Source organism: Triticum aestivum, chromosome 7A (assembly GCF_018294505.1).
Source record: "Triticum aestivum cultivar Chinese Spring chromosome 7A, IWGSC CS RefSeq v2.1, whole genome shotgun sequence".
Taxonomy (NCBI): domain Eukaryota; kingdom Viridiplantae; phylum Streptophyta; class Magnoliopsida; order Poales; family Poaceae; genus Triticum; species Triticum aestivum.
In genome coordinates this window covers 683,764,686-683,792,453 of record NC_057812.1, presented here as the reverse complement: position 1 = coordinate 683,792,453, position 27,768 = coordinate 683,764,686, and the positions used below count along the sequence as shown (strand labels likewise).

The 27,768-nt window shown below is 46.0% G+C and overlaps 2 protein-coding genes across 3 annotated transcripts; one reads left to right on the top strand and one right to left on the bottom strand.

Moving 5' to 3' along the window:
• The first annotated feature begins 266 nt into the window (after window positions 1-266).
• LOC123154735 (uncharacterized) lies at window positions 267-6,409 on the top strand. 2 transcript variants are annotated; one of them, XM_044573382.1, is made up of 4 exons: window positions 267-1,746; window positions 1,843-1,926; window positions 1,990-2,050; window positions 5,998-6,409. In XM_044573382.1, exons 1-4 carry the CDS (start codon window positions 1,666-1,668, stop codon window positions 6,012-6,014), a joined length of 243 nt encoding a protein of 80 aa, XP_044429317.1. In that variant the 5' UTR covers window positions 267-1,665; the 3' UTR covers window positions 6,015-6,409. The 2 variants fall into 2 exon arrangements, with proteins under 2 accessions (XP_044429317.1, XP_044429316.1); XM_044573381.1 differs by having other exon boundaries at window positions 1,843-2,050.
• Window positions 6,410-6,834: 425 nt separating this feature from the next.
• Window positions 6,835-8,501, bottom strand: LOC123149303 (aspartyl protease family protein At5g10770). The gene is made up of 2 exons (XM_044568933.1): window positions 8,362-8,501; window positions 6,835-8,272 (listed from the first exon to the last, which is right to left on the bottom strand). The coding sequence occupies exons 1-2, from the start codon at window positions 8,498-8,500 to the stop codon at window positions 7,041-7,043; spliced, it is 1,371 nt and encodes a 456-aa protein (XP_044424868.1). The 5' UTR covers window position 8,501; the 3' UTR covers window positions 6,835-7,040.
• Window positions 8,502-27,768: the final 19,267 nt, after the last annotated feature.

Genomic DNA, 27,768 nt, shown 5'->3' with positions numbered 1-27,768 from the left:
TCGGCGTGGCGGGCTCGCCGGCAGGGGGTACGATGGAGGAAGCGAGACGGCCAGGCGCGGTACATGGAAGCAACGTGGGGCGGTGCACGGAGGACCAGGTGCGGTACGACACGAGCCCGACCTCCCGCCCCCACCCATCCATGGCGGATGTGCGACACGTGGGTGCGCATCCAGGCATCCATTCTCGTCCACGGGCACGCGGTGAGGGTATAAAATCTCAGCCTCGCCCGCTGCTTGACCTAGACTCCGTACTCACCCACCTCTGGACGGCGGAAAAAAAAAACTAGATCGAGATCTACTAGGGATTGGGGGTGGTGGAGAGGCAAGGTAGGCGGAGACCCTCGATCCTTCGCGGAGGTGGCTGCCTCACCTCCCATGGCGGCTGATGTGGGGCGCGAGTACTAGGGGAGTGGCATCAAGGCGTGGATGCGGGCCGCCAGGGCGCGGCGTGGACGCCGCGCGGGAAGGAACGCCGGCCGCGGAAACGGCCGTGGCGGCGACAAGAGCAAGTACTCCTGAAAGCGAAGCGAGGGCGACGGCGACCGCACCATCTCTGCCTCATCCAACCTTGCCTCTGCTTCGGACGATACCTCTGGCTGGGATGTGGCGGCGGCGCCAAGGTGCCATGATCCCCAGGATGGAGGTTTCTGGGTGGAGAAGAAGCGCTCGGCGATGGCATCGGAGGACTCAGGGAGCGGGCACCAGACTTCATCCCCGATCCGCCGCCCACATGGCAAACAGAATATCCCTCAGGTGCCTATCCTATCCCCTACCCCATATGCAAGTCGAATGAACATCCTCCTGCTCGATGTCCTCAAGTTTTTTGTGAGCGACGTAACAAATTAGGGCATCTGGCTTCAGTTTGCATGACATTTCTTCCTTGGGAGTGTATTGCTCTGATGTGTGCATTTCAATCTAAGGGGTTGGGGTTTTACTACATCCATGATTCTTGCACAGCCAATCAGCTTAAGGAGAGATCCAATAATATTGTTGTGACCATTGTTGAGGGTGAAACGTCGACCAGGCAGATGGAGTTAGATTTATCTGACTACCTTGCCACAGGATGGCGCTACTCAGCCCATGCCATTGGTCCTGGGGTGTTCGTGGTTCGATTTTCTAATCCTTGAGGTGTTGCTCAAATCTGCTATGTGGGTACTGTTAGTCTGAAAACAAGTGGGGCTGTTATACATGCCACCCATTGGTCATCAGCTGTGGGATCGAAGGGAGTTATGGAAACTGCTTGGGTGAAAGTGATCAATGTACCTCTAGATAAGAGAAGTGAGAGAAATATAGCTTTTGTTGCCTCGCTGGTGGGGGTTCCCCTGGAGATTGATGCTGCAACTTTGCATCGTCCTGCTTCTGTCTGTGTGAAACTAGGATGCAGGAATGCTGATGCTATACCTGGGGTAGCTGAGGCAGTTCTAGGGGGCATTTCTATGATTTTTTTTCTATGAGGTGGAGCAGGTGCTGGTTAGGGATCCAAACCATGAAGAAATGGGATAAAGGTGTCTCCTAACCCTGATAGAGGAAACCCTAAAAGACCTATGCAGGATGTGACTCCTGGAGCTCAGATGGGCAGCTCTTCAACTGGGCTTGGGGGGGGGGGGAATCTCTCCCCATTCGCCAACGAGAAGTGCCTGACACGATTCGGGAGTCACAGGAAGTATGGAGTCTGATGACTCTCTGCATACTACTCTTCTCATTGAAACCATGGCATATGATCAGGAGCAGGGAGAGAAAGAAAAAGTAAGTTCACCTTTCCAACAAACCTTGATGAAGTTTAATTCTGGTTATAAAGAGGCAGTGAAAACCTATTCTGATGTGGTCAAATCCTCTCCACAGGTTGTGGAAATGGTGGGCCAACATGATTCGGCGCTGAAAGTGACCAGTGAGTACATGGTGGAGTCCCCTGAGATGAATGCTAAGGTGATTCCCACTCCCCCTTTAGTCACTGAGGAGAATCTGCGCTTCAGTTTGAGGAATGTGCAGAATAAACTGGAGCGAGTGGAGGACAAGGCTACGGCTGCGGCAAAAAAGAGGAACATGGAAGGTAACACAACGAAACCTAACTCCTTTGATGCTTTGTCTGATCCTGTTCTCATTCTTAGAGCTATTAAGATGGGTGTAGATATTCCAAATTCTGATTTTGCTAATATTGATATATTAGAACTGGAAAGAGCCAGAAATAGAGATTCCTTAGATGAAAAGGAAGATAGTAAGGGTGACAATAATAATATTCTACTATTGACTAATGGGAAAGGAGACCAGACCCCCTTGGACATGATATGGAGTGAGGAGAATGAGATGGATGAGGAACCCTTTACTATAGTTCGGTCTAGAAAGAAAAAAGAAAGAAAGGTTAATGCTGTCATATCTAGACCAATAACTAGGAGTCAAAAAGGTAAGAAAAATCCTGAAAAATGCAGTGGTAGCCCTACCTTGCCTCCTGGTAGGAATGCCAAATGGGGAAAAATCTAATGTTATCAAATGAATGGCATCTTTTGGAATTGCAGGGGAGCAGGTAAAAGAGGAATGAGTACCTGTTTCTCTGACATGATTAAAGATCATTCCCTAGATTTCATTTGCCTTCAAGAGACTATGAAGAAAAGCTTTCCTCCTTAATGTCTTAGGAAAATAGACCCTGTGGATAGATTTGATTGGAATTGGGTTCCATGTATCGGTAAGGCAGGTGGTATCCTTTGTGGTATTAAGAGAGAAACCTTAGAAGTTGTCTCCTGGATTCCTGGTAGGTTTTGCTTGCAAGCCAACCTCTATGATGTTAACCTTAAGATGACTTCCTTGTGGATTTAGCCTTGATGTGTGCTCACACGCAAGTCCCCTATATAGTGGGTGGTGATTTCAATATCATTAGAGAAAACTATGAGAAGAACAAAACCATGAACCGATCCCCTTATATGGATAAGTTCAACTCCATCATAGATTCACTAAGCCTTCAGGAGATATACATGGGAGGGGGCAAATACACATGGACTAATAATCAAAACCACCCCACCCTGGAGAAACTTGATAGAATTTTGATGAGTTTTGATTGGGAGGACTTGTTCCCTTTGGTTACAGTTCGTAAATTGGTTAGAGATGTTTCCGACCACAACCCACTCCTCCTGTCCTCGGGAACGAAGAAAATGGATACGTCCCACCAACATGAGTTCAGATTTGAGCTCAGCTGGCTGCGAGATGAAAACTTCTACCCCACTGCCAAAAAGATCTGGGAACAACCAGTCCGGGCTGATGATCCTATTGATATCCTTAATATCAAATTGAAATGGTTCAAAAAATACTTTTAAAGGGTGGGGTTCGAATGTCTTTGGCCATGTTAGAAAAAGAAAGAAAGAGATCAAATTGGAATTGGAAGAAATTGAACGTATAGAAGAGGAAGGACCTCTCGACCCTGATGTGTATGAGAGGAAAACCTCCTTACAAATAGAGCTCAGTGAGATTCTTAATAACGAAGAGTTGTACTGGCTACAACAATCGAATGGGCGATGGCTTTTAAAAGGTGATCTTAATACAGCCTTTTATCATAGAGTGGCGAATGGCAAAAAGAGAAAGAACACCATTCAATCTTTCACGGATGGGGACGTTGTGATTGAGGGGACCACCAACCTTTTAGCTCATGCCACAGCTTACTACAAGGATCTGTTTGGCCCTGCTAGAGGAAATCTCTTTCACTTATCCCCTAATATGTGGGCTAAGAATGAAAAACTCACTGATCATGACAACATTCTCCTCACCGGCAAATTCACAAAAGAAGAAGAAGTGAAAAAAACTGTTTTTGGCAGGAATAGCAACCGAGCTCCTGGCCCGGATAACATACCAGCTGAGTTTTATAAACACTGCTGGGACTTTGTTAAAAATGATATTATGCGCTTGTTTGATGCTTTTCACGACAACACTTTAGATGTTGCTCGCCTGAGTTATGGGGTGATCACCCTTATCCCCAAAATGAATGGAGCTAAGAAAATCCAACAATATAGACCGATTTGCCTTCTCCGTTGCCCATACAAACTTATCACTAAAGTTTTGGACAACAGAGTGGCTATTTTTGCTGATATTCTCATCAGCAAACATCAAAACGCCTTCATAAAGCATAGAAACATTATGGATGGCATTTTGACCCTGCATGAAATTCTTCACCACACGCAGTGAAAAAAAAGAGTTGGTGTGGTTCTGAAACTAGACATCAAAAAAGCCTACAATAAAATCAATTGGGATTTCCTTCTTGAGTGTCATAGGAATGGGGGCTTTGGCCCTGTGTGGTGTGGCTCGGTCCAGAAAATCCTTAATAATGGGACTATTAGCATTAGTTGAATAATGAAAAAGTTCCTTATTTCCAAAGTTACAAAGGGATGCGGCAAGGTCTGGCCGTACTCACATTTTTTGTTCAATATGGTTGTGGAAGCCCTATCCAAAATGATCCTTAATGCTCAAAAAGAAAAAATGCTGACAGGTCTGGCCCCAGACCTAATTAATGGGGGGGGGGGTGGCTATCCTCTAGTATGCAGACGATACTGTCATTTTCTTTGAGCATGATAAAGAAGCTGCGGTCAATTTAAAGCTCTTGCTATATATCTTTGAACTCATGTCTCGGCTTAAAATAAATTTCCTGAAGAGCGACATCTTATGTATATATAGGGGGAAATGATGACATACTAACTTTCTACTCTGATCTCTTCAATTTCCAGATTGGTCACTTCCCTATGAAATATTTAGGGGTGCCTGTGAGCTATTCTATACTCCGTGCTTTAGACTGGAGCTTTGTGGATGATAAATTCCTCAGATGTTGTGAATCCTGGATTGGTAATGCAGCGTCTTCAGGGGGAAGACTGACCCTACTCAACTCCTCCCTTACTAGTATCATCTTCTACTACATGTCTATGTTTATGCTTCCTAAGAAGATCATTGAAAAATTAGAAAAGCATAGAAAAAAGTTTTTTTGGCAAGAGAATGATGGTCGTAGAAGATATCACTTGGTCAAGTGGTCTAGAATCTGTAGATCTAAGAACAAAGGAGGATTAGGAGTTAAAGATCTACATAGACAGAATATTAGTCTCCTCACCAAGTGGTGGTAGAAACTGGAAACTCAACAAGGCCTTCAGCAGGACATGATCCGTGCTAAATATTTCAGAAATGATACGGTACCCTCGGTGCAAAGTAAATTTGGGGATTCCCCCATCTGGAAAGCTATTATGAAAGTAAAGGAGGTATATTTGGCAGGAAGAAAAGTGATTTTGAACTCTGGGAATATGGCCAGAGTATGGAATGACCCTATCAGAGGTGATGCTCCTTTGCGAGACCAATTTCCGGCCTTATTCAGCATATGCAATTATCAGGAAATCACTCTTGCTGAGTTTAGAAACTTCGAGGGCAATGATCTCTTTAGAAGAAACCTACATCCTCCCCTTACGGATCAGTGGAACGATCTTGTTAGGGTGGTTAACTGCTGGCATTTATCTGGTGAATCTGATCAGATTAGCTGGTCTTTGGGCCAAAAAAGTAAGTTTTCGACCAAATCAGTCTACACCTATTTGGAAAGACACCTGGCTGGGTGTGATTACAGGTGGATCTGGAAAGCTAAGATTCCCCTCAAAATCCAAATATTTCTTTGGTAATTGTTTCAAGACGCGATTCTGACGCGAGAAGTCATGAAGAGGCAAAATTGGGCAGGCAATCCTAGATGCTCGTTCTGCAGAGATGTTGAAACTTCGCAACATCTTTTTTTCACCTGTCATGTTGCTCGGGTGGTTTGGAGGACGGTTGGGTGTGTGTTCGGCACATCTCTTTGCCCGAACAATAGCTGGCAGTATTTCTCCTGGTGTTACATATTCCTTCCTGATGGGGCTAAGTTTTATACCTTTGGTTTGGCAGCCGTTTGCTGGGCAATCTGGAACTGTCATAACCAGGCTACTTTTGAACAAAAAATGCTTAAGACTCCATTTAATGTGGTGTGTGCTGCTTGTGGTTTTTTTTACATACTAGACAGGTTTGATGGCTAGTGATGACCGGGAGGCCATGGAGCGCGGAGCCAAGATGCTCAGGTCCAATGCTTCGACAATGATGAGAATCTGTGCGGCTCCAACCAATTCAGCGATGGACCGATGCTCTCTCCGATGCTTCGGATTTACTTTTGCCAGGATAGTTGTCTCACTCCTGCGCGAGTGTCTTCCTGCTCGTTTGTGAGCCTTGGAGATTACGAACTGTTGCGGGTTTCCTTTTGGATTCAGCCTTTATGTTTAGGTCCTAGAGGCTAGCGTGATCGATGGTGTCACTGGGTTTTCCAGTGATGCTTTGGACTCGCCTCCCCCTTTCTAGTTTCCTTGTGCCGGTGTGATGTTGGGTCTTTGGTCACTGAACTATGTATTTCCGTTATGAATGTAATGGAAAGGGGTTAAGGCGCGATTCTAAAAAAACAAATAAATATCATTAGATTCATTGTTTCATTTACTTTCACATCATATAGATTTGTTATAGTATATATTTATATTGTTTTCTATAAACTTAGTCAAACTTTACAAAGTTTGACATTAGTCTCTCTTCTCTTATAAAAAACAGAGTTGGTGATGATGGTGTGCCTGCCATCCTGCAATATAGGCCGTCTGATTTATATCTGACGGATAGGTAGTAAACTATGACAATTTTGCAAAAAGATACCCACACCCTTCTCCACATTTACAAATATGGCCTTCCAATGTTCATTCTTTTTTTCCAGAAGATAAACTACTCATACAAATGTATCTTGATGTTCCGTGCAACGCAGGGGCATCTTGCTAGTCAAATCTAATATGCAGAGTATATAAAAATGGAGGGAGTACAAAATAGACGAGAAGTGGCATTTATTTGTATATTGTGATGATAATATTACAATTGTTTGGTGGTAATTTGATTGTACGGTTGCATATGTTGCAATCAGAAAAGTACTAATTGAAATCGAAGAAGTATATATAGTTGACGGCCAGTTTGGCTCCACTTGAGTTCATGCAGACGGCACAGTCGAGATTGAGATCCTTGTGCGCGCCGATCGATCAGCATGCGCCTGCCTTGAACCCGAAGGAGCCGCCGCCGACGTCGTACAGCACCTCAAACGTCCGCTGCTGCACGTTGCCGATGATGCCGATGGAGCGGTCATCGCCGCTGTCCGTGAAGGCGAGGCAGCCGTCCTGAATGATCCCGTCAAAGGCGAGGTTGACGATGGCGCCCCCGGAGAACACGAGCGCGACGCTGGGCACGCTGATGTTGGACTGGCCGCTGAAGTCGAAGCACGTGTCGGAGCCCCCGGTGGTCGGGTAGCGCTTCATGCCGGCCTTGAACGCGGAGGCCAGCGCCGAGTAGGCGGTGGGCGGCAGCCGCGTGATGATGGTGCCGGAGTCGACGATGGAGACGGCGGAGAAGACGGAGGCGGGTATGTTGAGCTGCCTGCCTCCCACCCGGATGGCCTCAAGGCGCACGGCGTAGAACGTCGGCGCCCGGCGGTTCCTGTACATGGGCGTCGTGACGAAGCCGGAAGTGGAAGTTGGTGCGCCGAGAGTGAGGAACCCGCGCGAGCCTGGATTCGGCGGGAGGCAGTAGGAGAAGGCCCTGCCCAAGGTCCCCGCAGTCTGGGACACGAGAGACTCTGCGCCGCCGCCCAGCCCCATGAGCCCCGCGGTTTGTTGCGTCAGAAGGAGGCCCGAGTTGGACTGGCTGCACCCGAACTGGAAGTTTTTGACGGCGGTGGAGCCCAGCACGAGGGTGTCGGAGCTGTAGGTCCCGGCCGTGCTCGATTGGTCCCCGTAGGTGACGATGTACTGGCACTGGGAGCCGGAGCAGCCGTTGCCCTGCCCGTCCTGGCTGACCTGCGCGCAGGCGGCGGAGCTGCAGGAGAACGGGGAGTAGGTGCTGGACGAGCTGGGGTCAAAGAGCGGGTTCGCCTGGGAGTGGCACTGGGAACACGGCTTGCACTGCACCCACGACACGTCGCTGCCGGTGTCGATGGACATGGTCTGGGTCACGGCCGGCGAGCCGATGCCGACGTTGATCACGTACTCCAACGTGCTCATGGAGGTGCCCAGTCTGGTCGGCAGGGTGACGTCCGATTGCTCGACGTCTCCGGCGCCGCCCTTGACGCCGGAGAACTTTCGTGTGACGTAGGCCGCTCGGAGCTGGTCATGCCTGAGTATCTCCTCCCAGGTTGGCGCCTTCGTGGAGGGCAGGCGTGAGCACGGGCCGTGCCGGTGGTGCAACGGCACCGTGACACCACCGGACGATGGAGTCGCGGCTGAAGCAACCAGACCACGATTATAAATGTGCACAAAAGATATACTAGTACAAAGTAGTCAGTAGTAAGTAAGTGGAATTGCACCGTACCTTTGGGCTGGGAGCAGTTGACGGTGGCAGATTCCGGAGAGCCAACGGGCTTGTAGCTGCGAAGGTCATCTCCTGCGTGAGCAACGAGAGTGTGGTAGGTGCACAGCAGGAGAAGCAGAAGCTTCGAAATAGATGCCATGGCTGAGATGCAGATTCAGAATGCGGGCCCTGCTTATATATAGGAGAGGAGGGGGACGACCGAAGACTCGTGACTTGTGGTCTTGTCCTAAAGTTTAGTTGCCGCCAGTTTTGAATTCGTCGATGGTGAGATTGGGCGATCAGGTACGTTGGAGGTAATAATGACGAAATTGTTAGGCATGTTTTTGTCAGGTACGTGTACATAGTATGCTAGCTAAACTGATTTTCAGATCGGTTGGGCAGAATTCCTTCTTTGCTGAGTTTGCTACACAATGGGATCATGATTGTGTGTGGGAAGGCTCACCTTGGCATGTTAGTAAACATGCAGTGATATTGTCTGAATTTGTCGATTGTATGAGGCCGTCTGAACTCAAGTTTGAGAGCCTTCGGATGTGGGCTAGAGTGGTAAATCTCCCGTGTAATCTCTGGAACAACGCCTGAGGTGCAGAATAGCGAAGCAAATAGATAAGAGGGTGGCTTCGGTGCAATTTGACCACACGGTTGATTCTTGAGAGCAAAAATTACACTAGACAGAAAAACACATATAGCCGTGTGTGGGGCTGTAAGCCGACTGCCCGAAAAATTGCACCCGACAACCAATGAGACATCGGCTTATAGTACCATGTACGCCTAGTGGTTGTAAAATGTATTTGGCTTACAAAGGACACTCGGCACATATACAAAAATGTCTCAGCTTACAGTGGCTTTCGGCTTATATTTCCTATAATTATTACTTTTGCTCAAACTAAATATATGTTGTGTGTAAGGCCGGAAAGTTCTCAGCTTATATTTACTATAATTATTATTTTTGCTCACACTAAATATAAGTCATGTGTCTTACAGGAGGGCTCTCGGCTTATATTTACTATAATTTTCACTTTTGGTCGCACTAAATATTAGCCATGTATCTTGTAGTAGGGCTCTCGGCTTATATTTCCTAGAATAATTATTTTTGCCCACACTAAATGTATGCCGTGTGTCAGGTAGGAAGGATCTCAGCTTAAATTTACTATATTATTATTTTTGCTCACATTAAATATAAGTCATGTGTCTTGCATGAGGGAAAATAATAACATAGTAAATTTAAGCAGAGATCCTGACAGTGCTCGAGCTGAGATAAAGGGCCTCCTGAATGTCCCAAATGAAACTTTGAATGAGAAATATTTGGGTATGCCATCTGACATTGGAAGCTCAAAAGATGGTGCTTTCAGATACCTGAAAGACAGGATGTGGAGCAAAATTCAGGGTTGGATAGAGAGGATCATGTCAACAGCAGGGAAGGAAGTTCTAGTCAAAGTGGTGGCGCAAGTCGTGCCTGTGTTTTCCATGTCATGTTTTAAGCTACCTAGGGGACTTTGTGAGCACCTAAACATGCTAATAAGGAAATTTTGGTGGTGGTGGGGGGGGGGGGCACAAATGGGCAACGCAAGCCTCATTGGGTATCATGGAAGGCAATGACACAACCAAAAAGGACTGGGATTCAAAGATTTTGAGCTGTTTAACTTGGCAATGTTGGCTAGACAAGCATGGCGCTTGTTACAGAATCCTGGTTCGCTAAGTGCCCGGATATTGAAGAGTGTTTACTTCCCACACACATCAATCCTTCAGGCAGCTTTAGGGAATCACCCAAGCCAGATATGGAGGGCCATTATTGAAGGACGGGACACCTTGAAACAAGGGCTGATTAGGCGTATTGATAATGGTGGAAGTACAAAAATTTGGGAGGACAACTGGCTACCTGCGCGAGGAGATGATGTGGCCGTACGGATACATATCTGCCCACCCCCCGGTTATGGTTGCAGAACTCATCAATGCTACAAACACTACATGGAATATACAACTACTACTAAATGCCACCTTCATGCCTTTTGATGCGATGGTAGTTTCAGGCATTCCACTCTGTACTATGAACATGCAGGATTTTTGGAGTTGGGCACATGAGCGAAGTGGCAAATTTTCAGTACGGTCGGCCTACAACATGCTCGTTGCGACGAGGCAAAGAAGAGAAGTGCGGCTGGAAGGATCAGCGGGATCATCAAGCACTCGCGCTGACGAGGGATCGTGGAAAGTTCTGTGGAATATGGAGGTCCCATCTAAAGTGCGTGTGTTCTTATGGAGGTTGTCAAAACAATCTTTACCTACTGAGGATGACAGAGCACACCGTCATATGTCGACAACAAGTACCTGCGGCTTGTGCGGGGCACAGGATTCATGGCGGCATTCCCTCCTAGAATGTACTGTCTCCAGATGCACTTGGGCATTGGTTGACGAAGAGCTGAGTTGCACTTTGGTGGCATCCACAAAAATGAGAGCAAAGAGCTGGATCTTCAGCCTACGTGATTCCTTATCGCATGAGAAATTTGTCTTAATGGCGGTAACCCTATGGGCGATATGTACATCTCGACGAAAGGCCATTCGATCACGAGGCTATATTCCAAACACCACATGCAATACAATTGTTCATCACTCGGTTTATTGCAGATTTGGAAGCTATCCAGGTGCCCAAACCTACACGGGCTGCTAAGGAAAGTACAATTACATCAACCCAGAGGCCCAGGGCACCTCCAGCAAACTATGCCAAACTATGTCGAGAGGCCATTGCCTTGGCAGAAGATCTCAATATTCAACGCTTCGTTATGGCGTATGATTGCATGCAGGTGATTGGGACATTGCCAAAGGAAATCAAAGATTCTATGGAGCCATCATCACGGAGATCAACTCTAGATTGTCACCACTCTCTTGTACCTTTACTTTTGAAAGTCATCGGTGTAATTTCGAAGCTCATAAGTTAGCTAAATTTGCTTTGTCTTTAGCTCAGGAGCGTCATCTGTGGCTTGACCAGCCACATGACCAAACTTGTATCCCACTCTCTATGGACTTTGAATAAAGTGGCTTTACCCCCTCAAAAAAAAATCTGCAGGGGTGGCACTGCAAAGCGCGCGAAACACTTCTAGTAGATTGCATAACCCATGGTCTAATTAACTAGATCTCTTGTATTTGCCTGTAAGGAAATTGATTGATTTGCGAAGTGGACGTGTCTTGCAGTCATAGCAGATGATTTGTGAAATTAATTAATATTCTGAAAAAAATAGCTACAAAGCTCTCCTTTGAAAACGAAGGAAAAAGGTACGAGCAGAGAAAGAAGATACTAGAAATGAGAGAGACCGAGCGAGGCATGCAGCCTTGATTTGCCTCAGACCGAGGGAGTAGTTCTGATCTGGTGTTGCGTCACCACGGATCGACATGGAGCTGCTGCGGAGCGGAGGCACGCCAAACAAATAATTCTTCTTGTGTTTGGTCCCAAACAAACAAATGAATATGCATGTGTGCGTGCGTCCATCCGGAGCCTGGCATCATTTAAGATGACACTGGATCGGCAGTAATTAATTCGGATGCACAGCACAGATCAACTCACGAGAACAAGAAAGAAAAAAATAGCAGATGGAGGTGTCTTGCAGTCATAGCAGATGATTTGTGAAATTAATTAATATTCTGAAAAAAATAGCTACAAAGCTCTCGTTGATGAGGCCATTGTTTGACTAGTTTGGCAGTGGCTGAGCTAAATTAAATCCAATAGAAACAATGTGTGGTCAGGGAAGCCCGCAAAAAAAATCCAATAGAAACGATGTCATTTTGTGTATTGCCCAAAATATAATGCTATGTTCTGGTATTTTTTCAGTCGACCCTTTGGAGTGCGACGTAGGTTTCCACGGCAACTTGCTAACAATGTACGTGGACAGTTGTGTGGCAAGATTGAAGACTACAAAACGACGATGGATGTATCTTGGACTTGACCTACGGCCAGCCAGAGCTTGGTCGCAGAACAGTGTACAGTTGTTTGTTTCCTGACCCATTTCTGCAACTGGGCAGATGGCTCCGTGCCTTTGCCCCGGACTTCTCCTCGCGTGAGTACGAACGAGAGCCCGGCGCGTGCTGCGTCGGCGTTGAAACGGGGTGGCCGGGTCGCTGTCTCCGTGGAATTCGTGCGAGCGCCCTGGGCCCTGGCTTCTGTGTGGTGTGGCTTGGGCTGCGCCCGGCCGGTCGTGCATGCGTGAGCTGGGCGGGGGCGCGCGGGGCCGGAGTCCGGAGACCTGCACGGTGGACTGGAGGCGTCGTGTGCCGGCGGGCAGCTACCGATGTGCGTCTTCCGGATGCAGCGGATTTCCTTGTACGCACGCGGCGTCCAGCTTTGTCGCTTCGTAAGGTCCAGCATCTGTTCAGAACTTGATTAAGACTTCGACGCAGAATTGGCAAAAAAAAGTTATTGGAGCAACTCAAACGGGGCGACCCAAACGGACACGCGCTCTGTCCGTTTTTTGTCCGTTTGGATCGGCCAAGCAGACGTATGCTTTCATATTTTAAATGGGTCGGTTTGACCACCCAACGGGAAGGCCGACCAGAATATGCCAGGGTGGAAAAAAAATAACAAGTTCCACGAAATAAACATAAAAAATACATAATTAAACATAAAGTGGCCGGTCAAACGCCGGCCAAAGTTCACCTAAATCTAATAAACATTAAATAAAACATTAAAAAAAGTCTGCGCCCGCCTGCTGCCGCCCCGCACGAACGTCGTCGGCCTTGCCCTTGCCCTTGCCGTCAACGCCGCCGTCGTCGGTGAGGTCGATGAAGACCGGAGCAGGGCTAGCCCACCCCAACGCCGCCTGGTCCTCTGCCAGGGCAGCCTCCTCCAGCGTCTGCTGGGGCGGCAGCATTGCGGCCAGCCGCGCGTGCTCCTCCTCCTCCTCCTTGAGCCGGAGCGCCTCCGCGTCACGTTGGAGCATGGCCTCGTAGGGCATCTGCGCCTCGCCGTCGGCCTGCTCCTGGCGGAGCCAGTGCTCCTTCCAACGCTCGAGGTGGGCTGCCTCCTGCTCCGGCGTCGCGGCAAAGTAGACAGGAGGTGCGCTCACCCACTCGCGGTACTGGCCTGTCCACGAGTACACCTCCTTCGGCCAAGTGGATGGAGGCGGGGAGCGCTTACGCGTCGGCTCCGGCTCCGGCTTGGGCTGGACGGGCAGCGACGGTGGCGGTGGCGGCACGAAGAGAGTGGTGTGGACGGAGTCCCCCGCCGCCTATAGGGCAAGGGCTTGCTCCAGCCCATCCCAGTGTGCGTCCTCCTCGAGGCGGCTAGACTCCAGCGCGTGCTGCAGGGCCTCCTCGAGGGCGGCTTGGTACTCTGCCTCCGCCTCCATGTCCTCCAGGTCTACCTGCGGGGGCGGCGGTAGAAACGTCGGCGGGACGGCGTCGACACCCGAGCGCCGTTGCTCCTCGTGTTCGAGGGAGAACCACGCCTCCCCGTTGGAGGAGTCGGCGGCGTACTCTGGCAGCCGACGCTTCTCCGGCGTGAGCTGCGCGCGGCGCCTGCGCACCTCGTCGTCGTGCGCCCGCTGGCTACGCGAAACCGTCGGCACAGGGATCCGCTGCGGATCCAGATGCTAATGGTGCGGCAGCATGACATCGAGGTACGACAGTGGCTGCCTGTACTCCCAGTGCCACTGCGCTTGGTGCACTGGGATGTGCAGGCGTCGGCGACCAGGGCAGAAACGCGGTGCCGCCGGAGGAGGAGGGGGAAGGGGAGCATGGGAGGACGAGGCGCCGGGGGTGCCCTTTCCCTTGCCCTTGCCATTGCTGCTGCCGAAGAGGCCCATGGGCGCGCTAGGGTTTGCAGTCGCCGGCGAAGAAGCAAAGGGAGTGGTTGGGGGCTAGATGTGAACGGGAGAAGTGGATGAGGCCGACCCCGCTGCACGCGTGGTTAAAAAAGGACGCTTTCACTGGCTGACGCGTGGGCCCGCTGTCGGTGGTCGTCATAAATAAGACGACCAATGGCGGTTGGGTGGCCGCCAGGTGGTGACGCGGCGGACGGCAAGGAGACGCGTGGCGCGTCCGCGCCGACGCATTCCAGAGGCAGTTTTGAGTCGGAAATGAGTGTACGGATGCTAGGTGGACACAATTTAAATTTAGGTCGACGTGTTAGGCCTTCATTTTTATCCGCGCTGACACAAATAAACGCGGACGGACGAAATGGGTCACCCCGTTAGAGTTGCTCTTAGGGCTTTTGCCTCCCGTTGAGCAGCGCTGCTAATCTGCTTCGTTTGTGGCATCAAGGCCATGGAGCGTGATGGATCCTTACCATTGCCGGGGGCAAGGCTCTGTTTTTATATATATTTTTATATTTTTATTAGGATTTATGTTCTGATCAGAAAGATGAGAGGGGGGCAATTTTTTAAAGATGGAATAAGGTCTTTCCCACCCAGCCCTTGTCCCGGTTGTGTGTCTAGCATCATCGAAGGGCGTGCGAAGTTGTGTCTCCGGCGGATCTCGCAGGAATCGGTTGGTGGTTGTCTTTGGTGCATCTGATCGGACCCGGTCTTCGTTCGTCTGACGCATGTTTAGGTTGGATCCTTTCCATCTATGCTTCTCTTCATCGGCGACGGTTGTTGTTCTATTGTGTTGGTCCTATGGATCTTTAGCACGACGACTTGTCCGACTGTCAACTACTATAAGGTTTGCCTGGCTCTGACGAGTAGCAATGAGGACGGCGGCACGCTTTCGCCTTGCTTTAGTGCTTGTACTTGTCGCTAGTGGTTTATGGATCTAGATGTATTTTTTTTGTGTTTGTTGTACTGATATAATTGATAGTGAATAAATGGTAAGTTTTCTGAAAACAAAAGACTTGTCCAGCATCTACTATACTACTACGTCATACGCGTGTGTGCTGTTCGACAATTGGAGACGTCAGACGAACGAAGCAAGTATCTTTGTGATGGATATGAGAGGAACGTTACCACATCAAGATATACTACGAGTACTATATATGGGTTGGGTAAGTATGGGTTTAACCAATCAAACCTAGAGTACAAGATAAAGTTTTTTTTATAGGAAATCCTACAGATGTCAAAAGGCTAAGGAATAGAGATAGAAAAATAATAGAGTAAAAAATAAAGTGGAACATAAACTTAGCTGTATTTATAAATGGGTTAGGTACATTGTACGATAAATCAACTGTGATCAGATCGCCATCAATCATACGACCATTTTTTATGAAAAGATCTCAGAGTTATATTATCATCGAACGGTGGTACAAAGCACCCCAAGAACAAAAAAATAGCAACCAAGTCCCTAGGGAATCAACCCACTCCATCCACCGTGGGCTGCCGGCACGCTGCCGCTTCTACTGCCGTCGCTCCCACGCAGAGCCAGCGTGACCTTGGATTCTGCAGCCGGATTGAACACGGACGGGAATTACTGGGGCTCGACCTGAGAGGGCCAGCACACTAGAGAAAGAGGAAGGTCGGCCTCGCTGCACCATGCCGGCGACAACACACCTCTGAGATCCACAAAGAGCTCCTGTACAGGCTGCGAAAACCACCGACGCCATTTGCTAGCACCTCACCACACCACCCCTAGAACTCCCACGGCAAGAATGGGCGCCTCCTTGCTATGGCGAAGAAGGAGATGATGGACAAAAACTCCCGTAGCCAGCCGTCGCCTCCGTTTCGACGATCGCCCCTGGAGAACCAGCACCCACCGAATCGACGTTCCGGGAGTAGGCAGCGCCAGAGGCTTGTCAACTCCACCACACGTGACATCACCGTGATGGGGAAGAACCTCCAGCCAGCTTATAATCATATGACCATGGTGAACACAAATCTCTACACCAACTAAAAAACTCACTCGACAGGACGGGTGAACCAACCCTAGCAGCCACACCTTGATTCCCTCTCACTGCCGCCAGGGTGCACCGCCGAGAGGCTGATACTCATTCGGAGCCGCTATGGAGGAGCTGGTGGACTACCGCCGGATGGCGACGGTGCTTGGTCGGGTTGCAGCTGCCAGCAAACGATGTCCGACAACGGCATTGTGATCCAGTGTAACGATCTTCAATGGGGGCACGGCTTGGTTAGGTCTGCATGGTCCTAGATGGCAGCGATCCCGAAAATAGATCCGGACTAGTCGGCCAGCGGCATTGATTTTCTTTGAGTCAATTACACTCTTGGTGTCACAACTTGGCCTCAATGTTCACTTTGATGCTACAAGTTGTGAGATACATCAAAGTGGTGGAAAAACTTGGCTCTATCGTGCACATACGGTGCTTTTCTCGGTTTCGTACGAATCAAGCGCTGACTAAGCAAGACAGCATGGCGCCGGTCCCATTGGCAGTGACTAGAGGCCGTGGGCTGATGCGTTTGGCATGATTTTTCTCAGAAACCCCCTCAGATTTCACGTTTTTTACAAATAAACCCCCAGGTTGGCTATACACAGATGGCCTTTCCTTTCTGCGTTATTGACTTGCCTGTTCGACTCCCTCGCCTCGATCTTTTCCTCCTGTCTCTCTCCGATCGTTTGAAGGCGGCGGCGGCGGTGATCTGTAGGACGCGTTGATCGGCGGCGTCGATGACGATGGAACCCCGCCGGCGGGCTCCCGGCGAGGCAGCCCCTGTATACAGTGAGCACATCCTCAACTTTCCCCCTATGTAGCCCCTGTTTTTTTGTAGGGTTTCCTTCGGTTGGTTCGCCGGCGACGAATGTTGAGTTTTGTGTTGATTTCGTCCGCGGATGCTTTTTAGATGGCGTGACGTTAAAATCCCCCCTCGCATTCATCCGTAGTGTCGTTTGTCTCTATGGTTTAGCACGGGTTCAGAAGGCCCCTTCTTTTTTGCATGAACAAATCAGATATCTGTTAAAATCTGAGTGCTTCAGTCAAGTCAACGTGTGTGCGCACAACCCTACATTGTATTTGCCAATCTATACTTAACTGAATTTGTCGACACTTGTTAACTGAATCTGTCAACACATGTTAACTGAATTTTTGGACACTGCTTTAACTGAATTTTTCGACACCGTTTAACTGAATTTTTCGACATTGTTTTAACTGAATATTTGAACAGGTTAACTGTAAATAACATGTGCATTTTAATTGAATACTTGACAAGGCTTGCTGAATGCTTTGTTAATTGAAAACTAGATATTTGCATTGCCTTGTTGAACAAAATTATAATTGTAATGGACTGTTCTTTGTCATCTGAATATATTTATGCATTGTTGTCTCAATTGTTTTTGCCCTATATGCACTGTAGGTGATTTTGATGGATTGTTCACTATTGAGGTTTATCACAAGGGATTTTTCTATGGAGCTGGCAACAACAGGACATACATGGACTATCAAGTTGATTGGTTTGATAGCTATGATAGTGACACATGGTCTATATTGTGGATTGAAGATTTTGTTAAGCAGCTGGGGTATGACAGAGATAGTGGACAACATGAAGTGTTTTGGTGTCAGCCTGGAAGGACACTTAGTGAAGGAATGAAAGAAATGAAATGTGATGCTGACAGCCTTGCAATGATAGCAGCTAGTAAACAACACAAGAACTTATTGCTGATCATAGACCATGGAGATACACTGAACAATTTGGTACGAGATGATGTTGTAGTTCAAGGGGTTCCTGAATTGCCAAAGGTCATAACTCCAAGGAAAGACAAGGGAAAAGAACAAGCGACCTCACCTAAAGTTGCAACTGTGAGAAGTAAGAGGAGTAAGAGGAGGGCAAGGGGATTGTTTTCTGAAGGATCATCTTCGGGATGTGTTGATGATGATGTTGACGAAGAAGATGTAGAACCTGCAGTAGATTCTGAGACTGATGGGGAATTTTTTGACAGCGACTATGATGTAGAGGATGGGGATGACGATTTATTTGAAGATCATGTAGACAAAGAAGTGGATGATCACAGAGAAATAGTTACAACATGTGACTATGAAACAGAGCTAGCAGAGGATGCTCTAGATGACCCTCACATCTTGTTATCCAAAGAAGAGAGGGACAAGTTGAACTACCATTTCAAAGGTTTCAATCCAGAGACAGATCTGAATGCTCCTGTATTTAAGTTAGGAATGGTGTTTGGTAGTGTCCAGGAGCTCAGACATGCCATAACTTCTTATAGCATAAGAAACAGAGTTGCAATAAAAAAGACAAGAAACACAAGCACTACAGTTGAAGCAATATGCAGTTTTGATGACAAGACTAAGCAGACAAGAGAACACTTTTCAACTCTATACTGGTCGTTGGATGCTTGCAAGAGAGCATGGCTATTGGGAGGCAGACCCATCATATTTGTAGATGGATGCCACATTAAGACCAGGTACAAAGGAAATTTGCTAACAGCTGTGGGTATTGACCCTAATGATTGTATCTACCCCCTAGCATTTGGGATTGTGGAAGTTGAGTCTACTAGCAGTTGGGAGTGGTTTTTGGCAAGCCTAAAGGATGATCTAAACATATGTAACACCTCTCCATACACAATAATGAGTGACAAGCAAAAGGTATGCTCCCGAGTTCATTCACTTTACATGTACTTTATTAATTTAGAAGTGTGTAAACCATATATTGATCTGATAGTCAATCTCGTATGTGATGTTTAGGGTCTCATTGCAGCAGTAGCAAAGGTTTGGCCAGATGCTGAACACAGGTTCTGTCTCAGGCATATGTACTAGAATTTCCATAAGCTACACAAGGGGGAACAGTTGAAGAACAATCTTTGGGCAATTGCAAGAGCCACAAACAATCCTACATATATGAAAGCTATGGAAAAGATGTTGGCCGACAGTGTGGGTGCATACAAATGGGTAGAGAAATGGCCTCCAAAGACATGGATTAAAGCCTTTTTTAACCCTTTTCCAAAATGTGACATTCTACTGAATAACATGTCTGAAGTATTTAATAGGTTAGCTTCTAATTTAGTATTGTGCTTCAATATTAATTTTGCAATATTCCTTTTTCAGTTTCTATTGTACTGCATTAACATGTTTGTTTCTTCTTATGACAGTTGGATATTGCCACCAAGAGAATTACCAATTTTATCTATGGTGGATAACATAAACAACAAGATAACAGCAAGGATGTACAACAAGTAGAAGGAAGTGGCCCTGGATAGGAAATGGAGTGGTAGATTGTGCCCTAAGATTAAGAAAAAAACTTGACAAATTTACTGACTGGGCTGCTAATTGCATGGTATTTGGAGCTGGCCAGAAGGTTTTCAAAGTTGTGTCAATGAACCATTCATACATCGTGGACTTGAACATGGAAACATGTGACTGCAAAAGATGGGACTTGTCAGGAATTCCATGTCACCATGCAATAGCTTGTGCTAGAGAGGAGAGAATAGATCCTGCAACTCTAGTACATGAATGCTACTCTGTGGATACTTACAAAAAAGCTTATGGATTTAACATAAAGCCAGTGAGAGACAAGGAGCATTGGAGAAAGATGTATGGAGTTGATGTATATCCACCGTGTACACTAAGGTCATGGGAAGACCAAGGAGGAATAGGAAGAAAGATCCAGAGGAGAAGCAGATGAAAGATGGAGGGAAGAGGCTGTCAAAGCATGGTGTGTCCATGCATTGCTCTTTATGTGGAAGAGCAGATCACAATAAGAAAGGGCACAATAAGTGGGAGGAGAACAATAGAGATGCACCTCAGCCTGCAGAAGATGATGGAGATGATGATGATGCAAAGTATTATGACGATCCTTCAATCATTTCAGTAAGATGGAAGCAACTAAAATTACTATAGTGTTTTGTAAATTTTACTCCCTGCCTAGTAGCATTGACACTTTGTTTGTACTCTTTTCAGAACATAATGCCACATATAGTGCACCCACACATGGATCCTACTCAAACACCAGGGTCAATGGTGTTTCTCATGCAACAAATGGTAAGTATCTTGTTTTCTACAAAACATTAAATTCTACTTTCACCATGCAAAACTCTATCTGAAAATTGTTGCATTGTTTCATACTTAGGAGAGGAGAGCATATGTGCCAATTATGGATCATGGACCTCTTCCAGAATCAGCTTTTGTTGCAAATGCTAGAGATAGCATACCCCCTCCTAGGGTTACCACGACAATGGCAACATGCATAGTTAGAAGAAGAGGGGTGACTGAAGACATTCCTGAAGATGTACCTGAAGCAAGCTATGAAGCAGCTGAAAATGCAAGAGGGAGAAAGAGGAGAGCAATTGGAAGAGGCAGGGGAAATGTCACAGGAGTAGGCAGAGCACCTGGGAGAGGAATTGGGAGAGGGAGAGGTAGTGCCAGAGGGACCGAGGGAGGCCACACAGGAGGTAGGATGGGGCCAGGAGCTGGGCTGTGGAACACCATGTTTCCACTAGATGAACCCAGATCATATGTGCGAGCCGAGGAGGTCCTAGTGACACAAAATGCACCACAAGAGGAGTGGCTTGATGATTTCCAGACCTTATAGAGCAAGCTGCATATCAAATTAGTTCATGAATGAACTGGAAAAAAATGCAATCAAGTTCATGCATGAACTTTTGTTCTTTGGATTATTAGAACTAAATTTGCCCTTGGCTTAAGTTGAAACATGTCAGGAGCTGAACATATCTTTTGTTAGGATGCTTAAATGAATATGATGCTATTCTCTCTAAATTAGTTCATGTATGACTTCTCTGAAGATGATATGATGCTATCCTCTGCACTATAATTATTGTGAAGATGATATGATGTTATCTTGTGCTCTATGATTTCTGTGAAACTGTTTTCTTTTCTGAAATTTTATTTCATTTCATATAGAAATGCTTCCTGTGGAGTTTTTGACATGATGCTATATTCTGCTCTATGATTCAAACTATTTTCTTTTCTGAAATTTTACTTCATTTCATATAGAAATGCTTCCTGTGGAGTTTTTGATATGATGCTATATTCTGCTCTATGATTTCTGTGAAACTATTGTGCAGAAACCTTGATTTGCAAATTCTATATAGAACAATTTTAACAGTATGAGAAAAAATATATAAAAATTGGTGTTTTTGGAACTCGAACCTAGAATCTGTAGGTGGTATTATTTTGTCGTAGCCAGTGGGCTACTATGCAAGTTCTGATCAACTCTCAAAGCTATCTTCTCTTAAAACAACAATTTTGTTCTTTGTCTGTCAGTTATAAGGAAAGGCCGCTTGTGTACAGCCAATCCGGGGGCTTATTTGTCAAAAACGTGAAATCTGAGGGGGTTTCTGAGAAAACTCATGCGAAACGCAGCAGCCCACAGCCTCCGGTCTCTGCCAATGGGACCGGCGCCACGCTGTCTTGCTTAGTCAGCGCTTGATTCGTACGAAACCGAGAAAAGCACCGTATGTGCACGATAGAGCCAAGTTTTTTCACCACTTTGACGTATCTCACAACTTGTAGCACCAAAGTGAACATTGAGGCCAAGTTGTGACACCAAGAGTGTAATCGACTCATTTTCTTTCTAAGTTTTCTTAAACTAGTTGGAAAAACCATCATAGGAATAGTTTCTAGTAGAAAAAACCATTATAGAAATAGTTTGTTACTGACGCGGTACTAAAAGAAGACGCCCGCGGTAATTTCAGAAAATACCTGGAATATAGCCAGTGCCACTGTCCGTACCTATTGTCTGGCATTGATGAAAAAGACGACACCACTGGTATTCATGAAAAAATCGTTGGCGTCGCGTATTTCTAGAACGATGTGGAAATATCACATTACTGGCGTTGATATATGGGGCACGCCTGTAAATTTCCAGTGTAGCGGCAAAGCTACTTTAGTCAACGCCACTAATGTTAGTTGCCATAATTACAATTTCCTTATGTATTGTCACATGCATGCCAAAAAATCTATTGTCACATGCATGCCAAAAAACCCGATAATATCCAAGGTTACAACGTGTCTATATGTTGTTTTAACATTTGACAAGGCTCAATTAAAACTGACATACTTTTCTAGTTGATCCATGACCTACCGGCCCGCACACTACTGGAATTTCCCTATCACTGGGTGTCAGGCTCTTCGCCGTCAGCCAAACCACGGGCACTCGGAAAAGTAAGAGACGCCGAGAGGGCCTCTCGGCAACATGCGCAACTCGGCAAACACATGATATTGCTGAGAGTCGACCTCGGCAAAAATGCAACACTCGGCAAAGGCACTATTTGCCGAGAGCAATGCAGTGCCCGCATGGCAATGTTTTGCCATGTGGCACGTTCGGGTGGCGGTTAACGGCACGTCCACGATTTGACTTCTTTACCGAGAGCATCTCTCGGAACAGCAACAGTTGCCGATTTAGTCCCACCTCGCCTACCTGTTTAAATAGTATGATAGTCTAATTGCATTAAATTTTGGTGTTCATTATTAAGAATATGTATTAACTCTATGCCCGGAAGCGGCATGGGATATCCTTTGTGATGTCCTTGTAGCACGGCTAGGCCTTGCACAGATGAGGGAGGGGCATGCCATGACACCGGCGGGTGAAAGTACCTCGGTGGCATGAATCCTCGGAAAATTGTACGACGCTAGAATTCCTCGAGAGCTCGCACGGTGTCATCACATGACCCCTGTAGGGCGTGGTAAAAGTTTGTGCGCGTTTTGAATAAGCCTCCCCTGAGGCGGCTTGTAAACCGCATCATCTCCGAGCTAGTCTCTGGGTATCGAGAGGGAGCGTGTCCGGTTTGTGCAGGATGTACAGGTGATGTTGCTCCATTGGTCTCGAAACTTCTCGTGCTCTCAAAGGAGGCCACCACATGAGACGTGCAAGGCCCCGTATTTTTCGGACCCGCGTGCAATATTCAAGAAATTTATTGCTCTGCTAGGGTTTCATCGCTTGGAATTGCATATCAGCAAGGCGGCACATATCTCATAGACATCCCTCATAGTGATCTAACTTGGTGTTGAAACAACCTATCAGCTAAATACAAATAAGTGATCGACCGACTCTATTTGTACTATAGACTAGAATACTCCCTATATCAATTGTTGCTTCAGCAGTATGAACCTTATTCAAGGCAACAATCTAAATGTCAGATACTTATGGTAAATCAACCATTTTGCTGAAAAAATGGATCAACCAATCGATTCACAGTTGGAGGTGCAATTCTGCTGATTTAAAAGGTGCCATTGTGGGCGGGCGGATCGTACAAGATACCCTTAAACTATATGTCTTATGAACATAAGATAGAATAAATATGCAATTTTAATACTATACACGGTCAGTGTACTATCCAAATCAAGAGAAACATACTAATTAACTTAACTATCCTATTTTTTCCCATTGTACATGGGATGTTCTACACAATGAGATACTCCGATTCAGATCTGAGAAACGGGGAAACTATCTGATTGTGGTTTATTTAACGGAAGTTTCTGCATTGGAGTAAGAAAACAAAATCCTCGGAAATTTAGTGTTACCGTGCCCCTAATAACCATACAAAGCAGGCTCACAAAAATTATGAGAAAGCGATAGGGAGAGGGAGAGGGAGAGGGAGGGAGGAGGGGCGTTCAGCCAACTACACCAAATGTGGCATTCTCTCTATCTTTTGCAAAAGATGTAAAGTTTTCCTATTGTCAATGCAAGTGTGAGCTTGTGGTGTAGTGATCCCTGCGTGTGTGGTCATGACTTGAGATTTGGTCTAGCGATGCATGAGTTCCTATGTTTTGCCGGAATGTTGATTAATTTATGTTCCAGCAAATTCTGGGTGGATCTGAACATGATTCCACTTGTACCTTCGTGTGAGTTTGCTAAATAATCTATATTGCATATTTAAAAGTAGTTTTTATTCACCCCTAACTTAACTTGTTTATTTATAATTGACAACTTATTTTCTATCTCCATGAATTACACGAAAGATAGGAGACAAGACCTATTACACTGCTGGCTCGGAGCTTACTTGGGAGGTCAAGAATTATCTTGTCTCCTTTGTTAATGATGTTGTTTCATTTAATGGCACTTATGGAGCTGGCCAAAATAGATCCGGACTAGTCAGGCAGCGGCATTGATTTTCTTTGAGTCAATTACACTCTTGGTGTCACAACTTGGCCTCAATGTTCACTTTGATGCTACAAGTTGTGAGATACATCAAAGTGGTGGAAAAACTTGGCTCTATCGTGCACATACGGTGCTTTTCTTGGTTTCGTACGAATCAAGCGCTGACTAAGCAAGACAGCGTGGCACCGGTCCCATTGGCAGTGACTAGAGGCCGTGGGCTGATGCGTTTGGCATGATTTTTCTCAGAAACCCCCTCAGATTTCACGTTTTTTTACAAATAAGCCCCCGGGTTGGCTGTACACAGATGGCCTTTCCTTTCTGCGTTATTGACTTTCCTGTTCGACTCCCTCGCCTCGGTCTTTTCCTCCTATCTCTCTCCGATCGTTTGAAGGCGGTGGCGGCGGTGATCTGTAGGACGCGTTGATCGGCGGCGTCGATGACGATGGAACCCCGCCGGCGGGCTCCCGGCGAGGCAGCCCCTGAATACAGTGAGCACAGCCCCAACTTTCCCCCTCTGTAGCCCCTGTTTTTTTGTAGGGTTTCCTTCGGTTGGTTGGCCGGCGACGAATGTTGAGTTTTGTGTTGATTTCGTCCGCGGATGCTTTTTAGATGGCGTGACGTTAAAATCCCCCCTCGCATTCATCCGTAGTGTCGTTTGTCTCAATGGTTTAGCACGGGTTTAGAAGTCCCCTTCTTTTTTGCATGAACAAATCAGATATCTGTTAAAATCTGAGTGCTTCAGTCAAGTCAGTGTGTGTGCGCACAACCCTACATTGTATTTGCCAATCTGTACTTAACTGAATTTGTCGACACTTGTTAACTGAATTTGTCAACACATGTTAACTGAATTTTTGGACACTGCTTTAACTGAATTTTTCGACACTGCTTTAACTGAATTTTTCGACACTGTTTTAACTGAATATTTGAACAGGTTAACTGTAAATAACATGTGCATTTTTAATTGAATACTTGACAAGGCTTGTTGTCTGCTTTATTAATTGAAAACTAGATATTTGCATTGCCTTGTTGAACAAAATTATAATTGTAGTGGACTGTTCTTTGTCATCCGAATATATTTATGCATTGTTGTCTCAATTGTTTTTGCCCCATATGCACTGTAGGTGATTTTGATGGATTGTTTATTGTTGAGGTTCATCACAAGGGATTTTTCTATGGAGCTGGCAGCAACAGGACATACATGGACTATCAAGTTGATTGGTTTGATAGCTATGATAGTGACACATGGTCTATATTGTGGATTGGAGATTTTCTTAAACAGCTGGGGTATGACAAAGATAGTGGACAACATGAAGTGTTTTGGTGTCAGCCTGGAAGGACACTTAGTGAAGGAATGAAAGAAATGAAATGTGATGCTGACAGCCTTGCAATGATAGCAGCTAGTACACAACACAAGAACTTATTGCTGATCATAGACCATGGAGATACACCGAACAATTTGGTACGAGATGATGTTGTAGTTCAAGGGGTTCCTGAATTGCCAAAGGTCATAACTCCAAGGAAAGATAAGGGAAAAGAACAAGCGACCTCACCTAAAGTTGCAACTGTGAGAAGTAAGAGGAGTAAGAGGAGGGCAAGGGGATTGTTTTCTGAAGGATCATCTTCGGGGTGTGTTGATGATGATGTTGACGAAGAAGATGTAGAACCCGCAGTAGATTCTGAGACTGATGAGGATTTTTTTGACAGTGACTATGATGTAGAGGATGGGGATGACGATTTATTTGAAGATCATGTAGACAAAGAAGTGGATGATCACAGAGAAAGAGTTACAACATGTGACTATGAAACAGAGCTAGCAGAGGATGCTCTAGATGACCCTCACATCTTGTTATCCAAAGAAGAGAGGGACAAGTTGAACTACCATTTCAAAGGTTTCAATCCAGAGACAGATCTGAATGCTCCTGTATTTAAGTTAGGAATGGTGTTTGGTAGTGTCCAGGAGCTCAGACATGCCATAACTTCTTATAGCATAAGAAACATAGTTGCAATAAAAAAGACAAGAAACACAAGCACTACAGTTGAAGCAATATGCAGTTTTGATGACAAGACTAAGCAGACAAGAGAACACTTTTCAACTCTATACTGGTCGTTGGATGCTTGCAAGAGAGCATGGCTATTGGGAGGCAAACCCATCATATTTGTAGATGGATGCCACATTCAGACTAGGTACAAAGGAAATTTGCTAACAGCTGTGGGTATTGACCCTAATGATTGCATCTACCCCCTAGCATTTGGGATTGTGGAAGTTGAGTCTACTAGCAGTTGGGAGTGGTTTTTGGCAAGCCTAAAGGATGATCTAAACATATGTAACACCTCTCCATACACAATAATGAGTGACAAGCAAAAGGTATGCTCCCGAGTTCATTCACTTTACATGTACTTTATTAATTTAGAAGTGTGTAAACCATATATTGATCTGATAGTCAATCTCGTATGTGATGTTTAGGGTCTCATTGCAGCAGTAGCAAAGGTTTGGCCAGATGCTGAACACAGGTTCTGTCTCAGGCATATGTACCAGAATTTCCATAAGCTACACAAGGGGGAACAGTTGAAGAACAATCTTTGGGCAATTGCAAGAGCCAGAAACAATCCTACATACATGAAAGCTATGGAAAAGATGTTGGCCGACAGTGTGGGTGCATACAAATGGGTAGAGAAATGGCCTCCAAAGACATGGATTAAAGCCTTTTTTAACCCTTTTCCAAAATGTGACATTCTACTGAATAACATGTCTGAAGTATTTAATAGGTTAGCTTCTAATTTAGTATTGTGCTTCAATATTAATTTTGCAATATTCCTTTTTCAGTTTCTATTGTACTGCATTAACATGTTTGTTTCTTCTTATGATAGTTGGATATTGCCACCAAGAGAATTACCAATTTTATCTATGGTGGATAACATAAACAACAAGATAACAGCAAGGATGTACAACAAGTAGAAGGATGTGGCCCTGGATAGGAAATGGAGTGGTAGATTGTGCCCTAAGATTAAGAAAAAAACTTGACAAATTTACTGACTGGGCTGCTAATTGCATGGTATTTGGAGCTGGCCAGAAGGTTTTCAAAGTTGTGTCAATGAACCATTCATACATCATGGACTTGAACATGGAAACATGTGACTGCAAAAGATGGGACTTGTCAGGAATTCCATGTCACCATGCAATAGCTTGTGCTAGAGAGGAGAGAATAGATCATGCAACTCTAGTACATGAATGCTACTCTGTGGATACTTATAAAAAAGCTTATGGATTTAACATAAAGCCAGTGAGAGACAAGGAGCATTGGAGAAAGATGTATGGAGTTGATGTATATCCACCTGTGTACACTAAGGTCATGGGAAGACCAAGGAGGAATAGGAAGAAAGATCCAGAGGAGAAGCAGATGAAAGATGGAGGGAAGAGGCTGTCAAAGCATGGTGTGTCCATGCATTGCTCTTTATGTGGAAGAGCAGATCACAATAA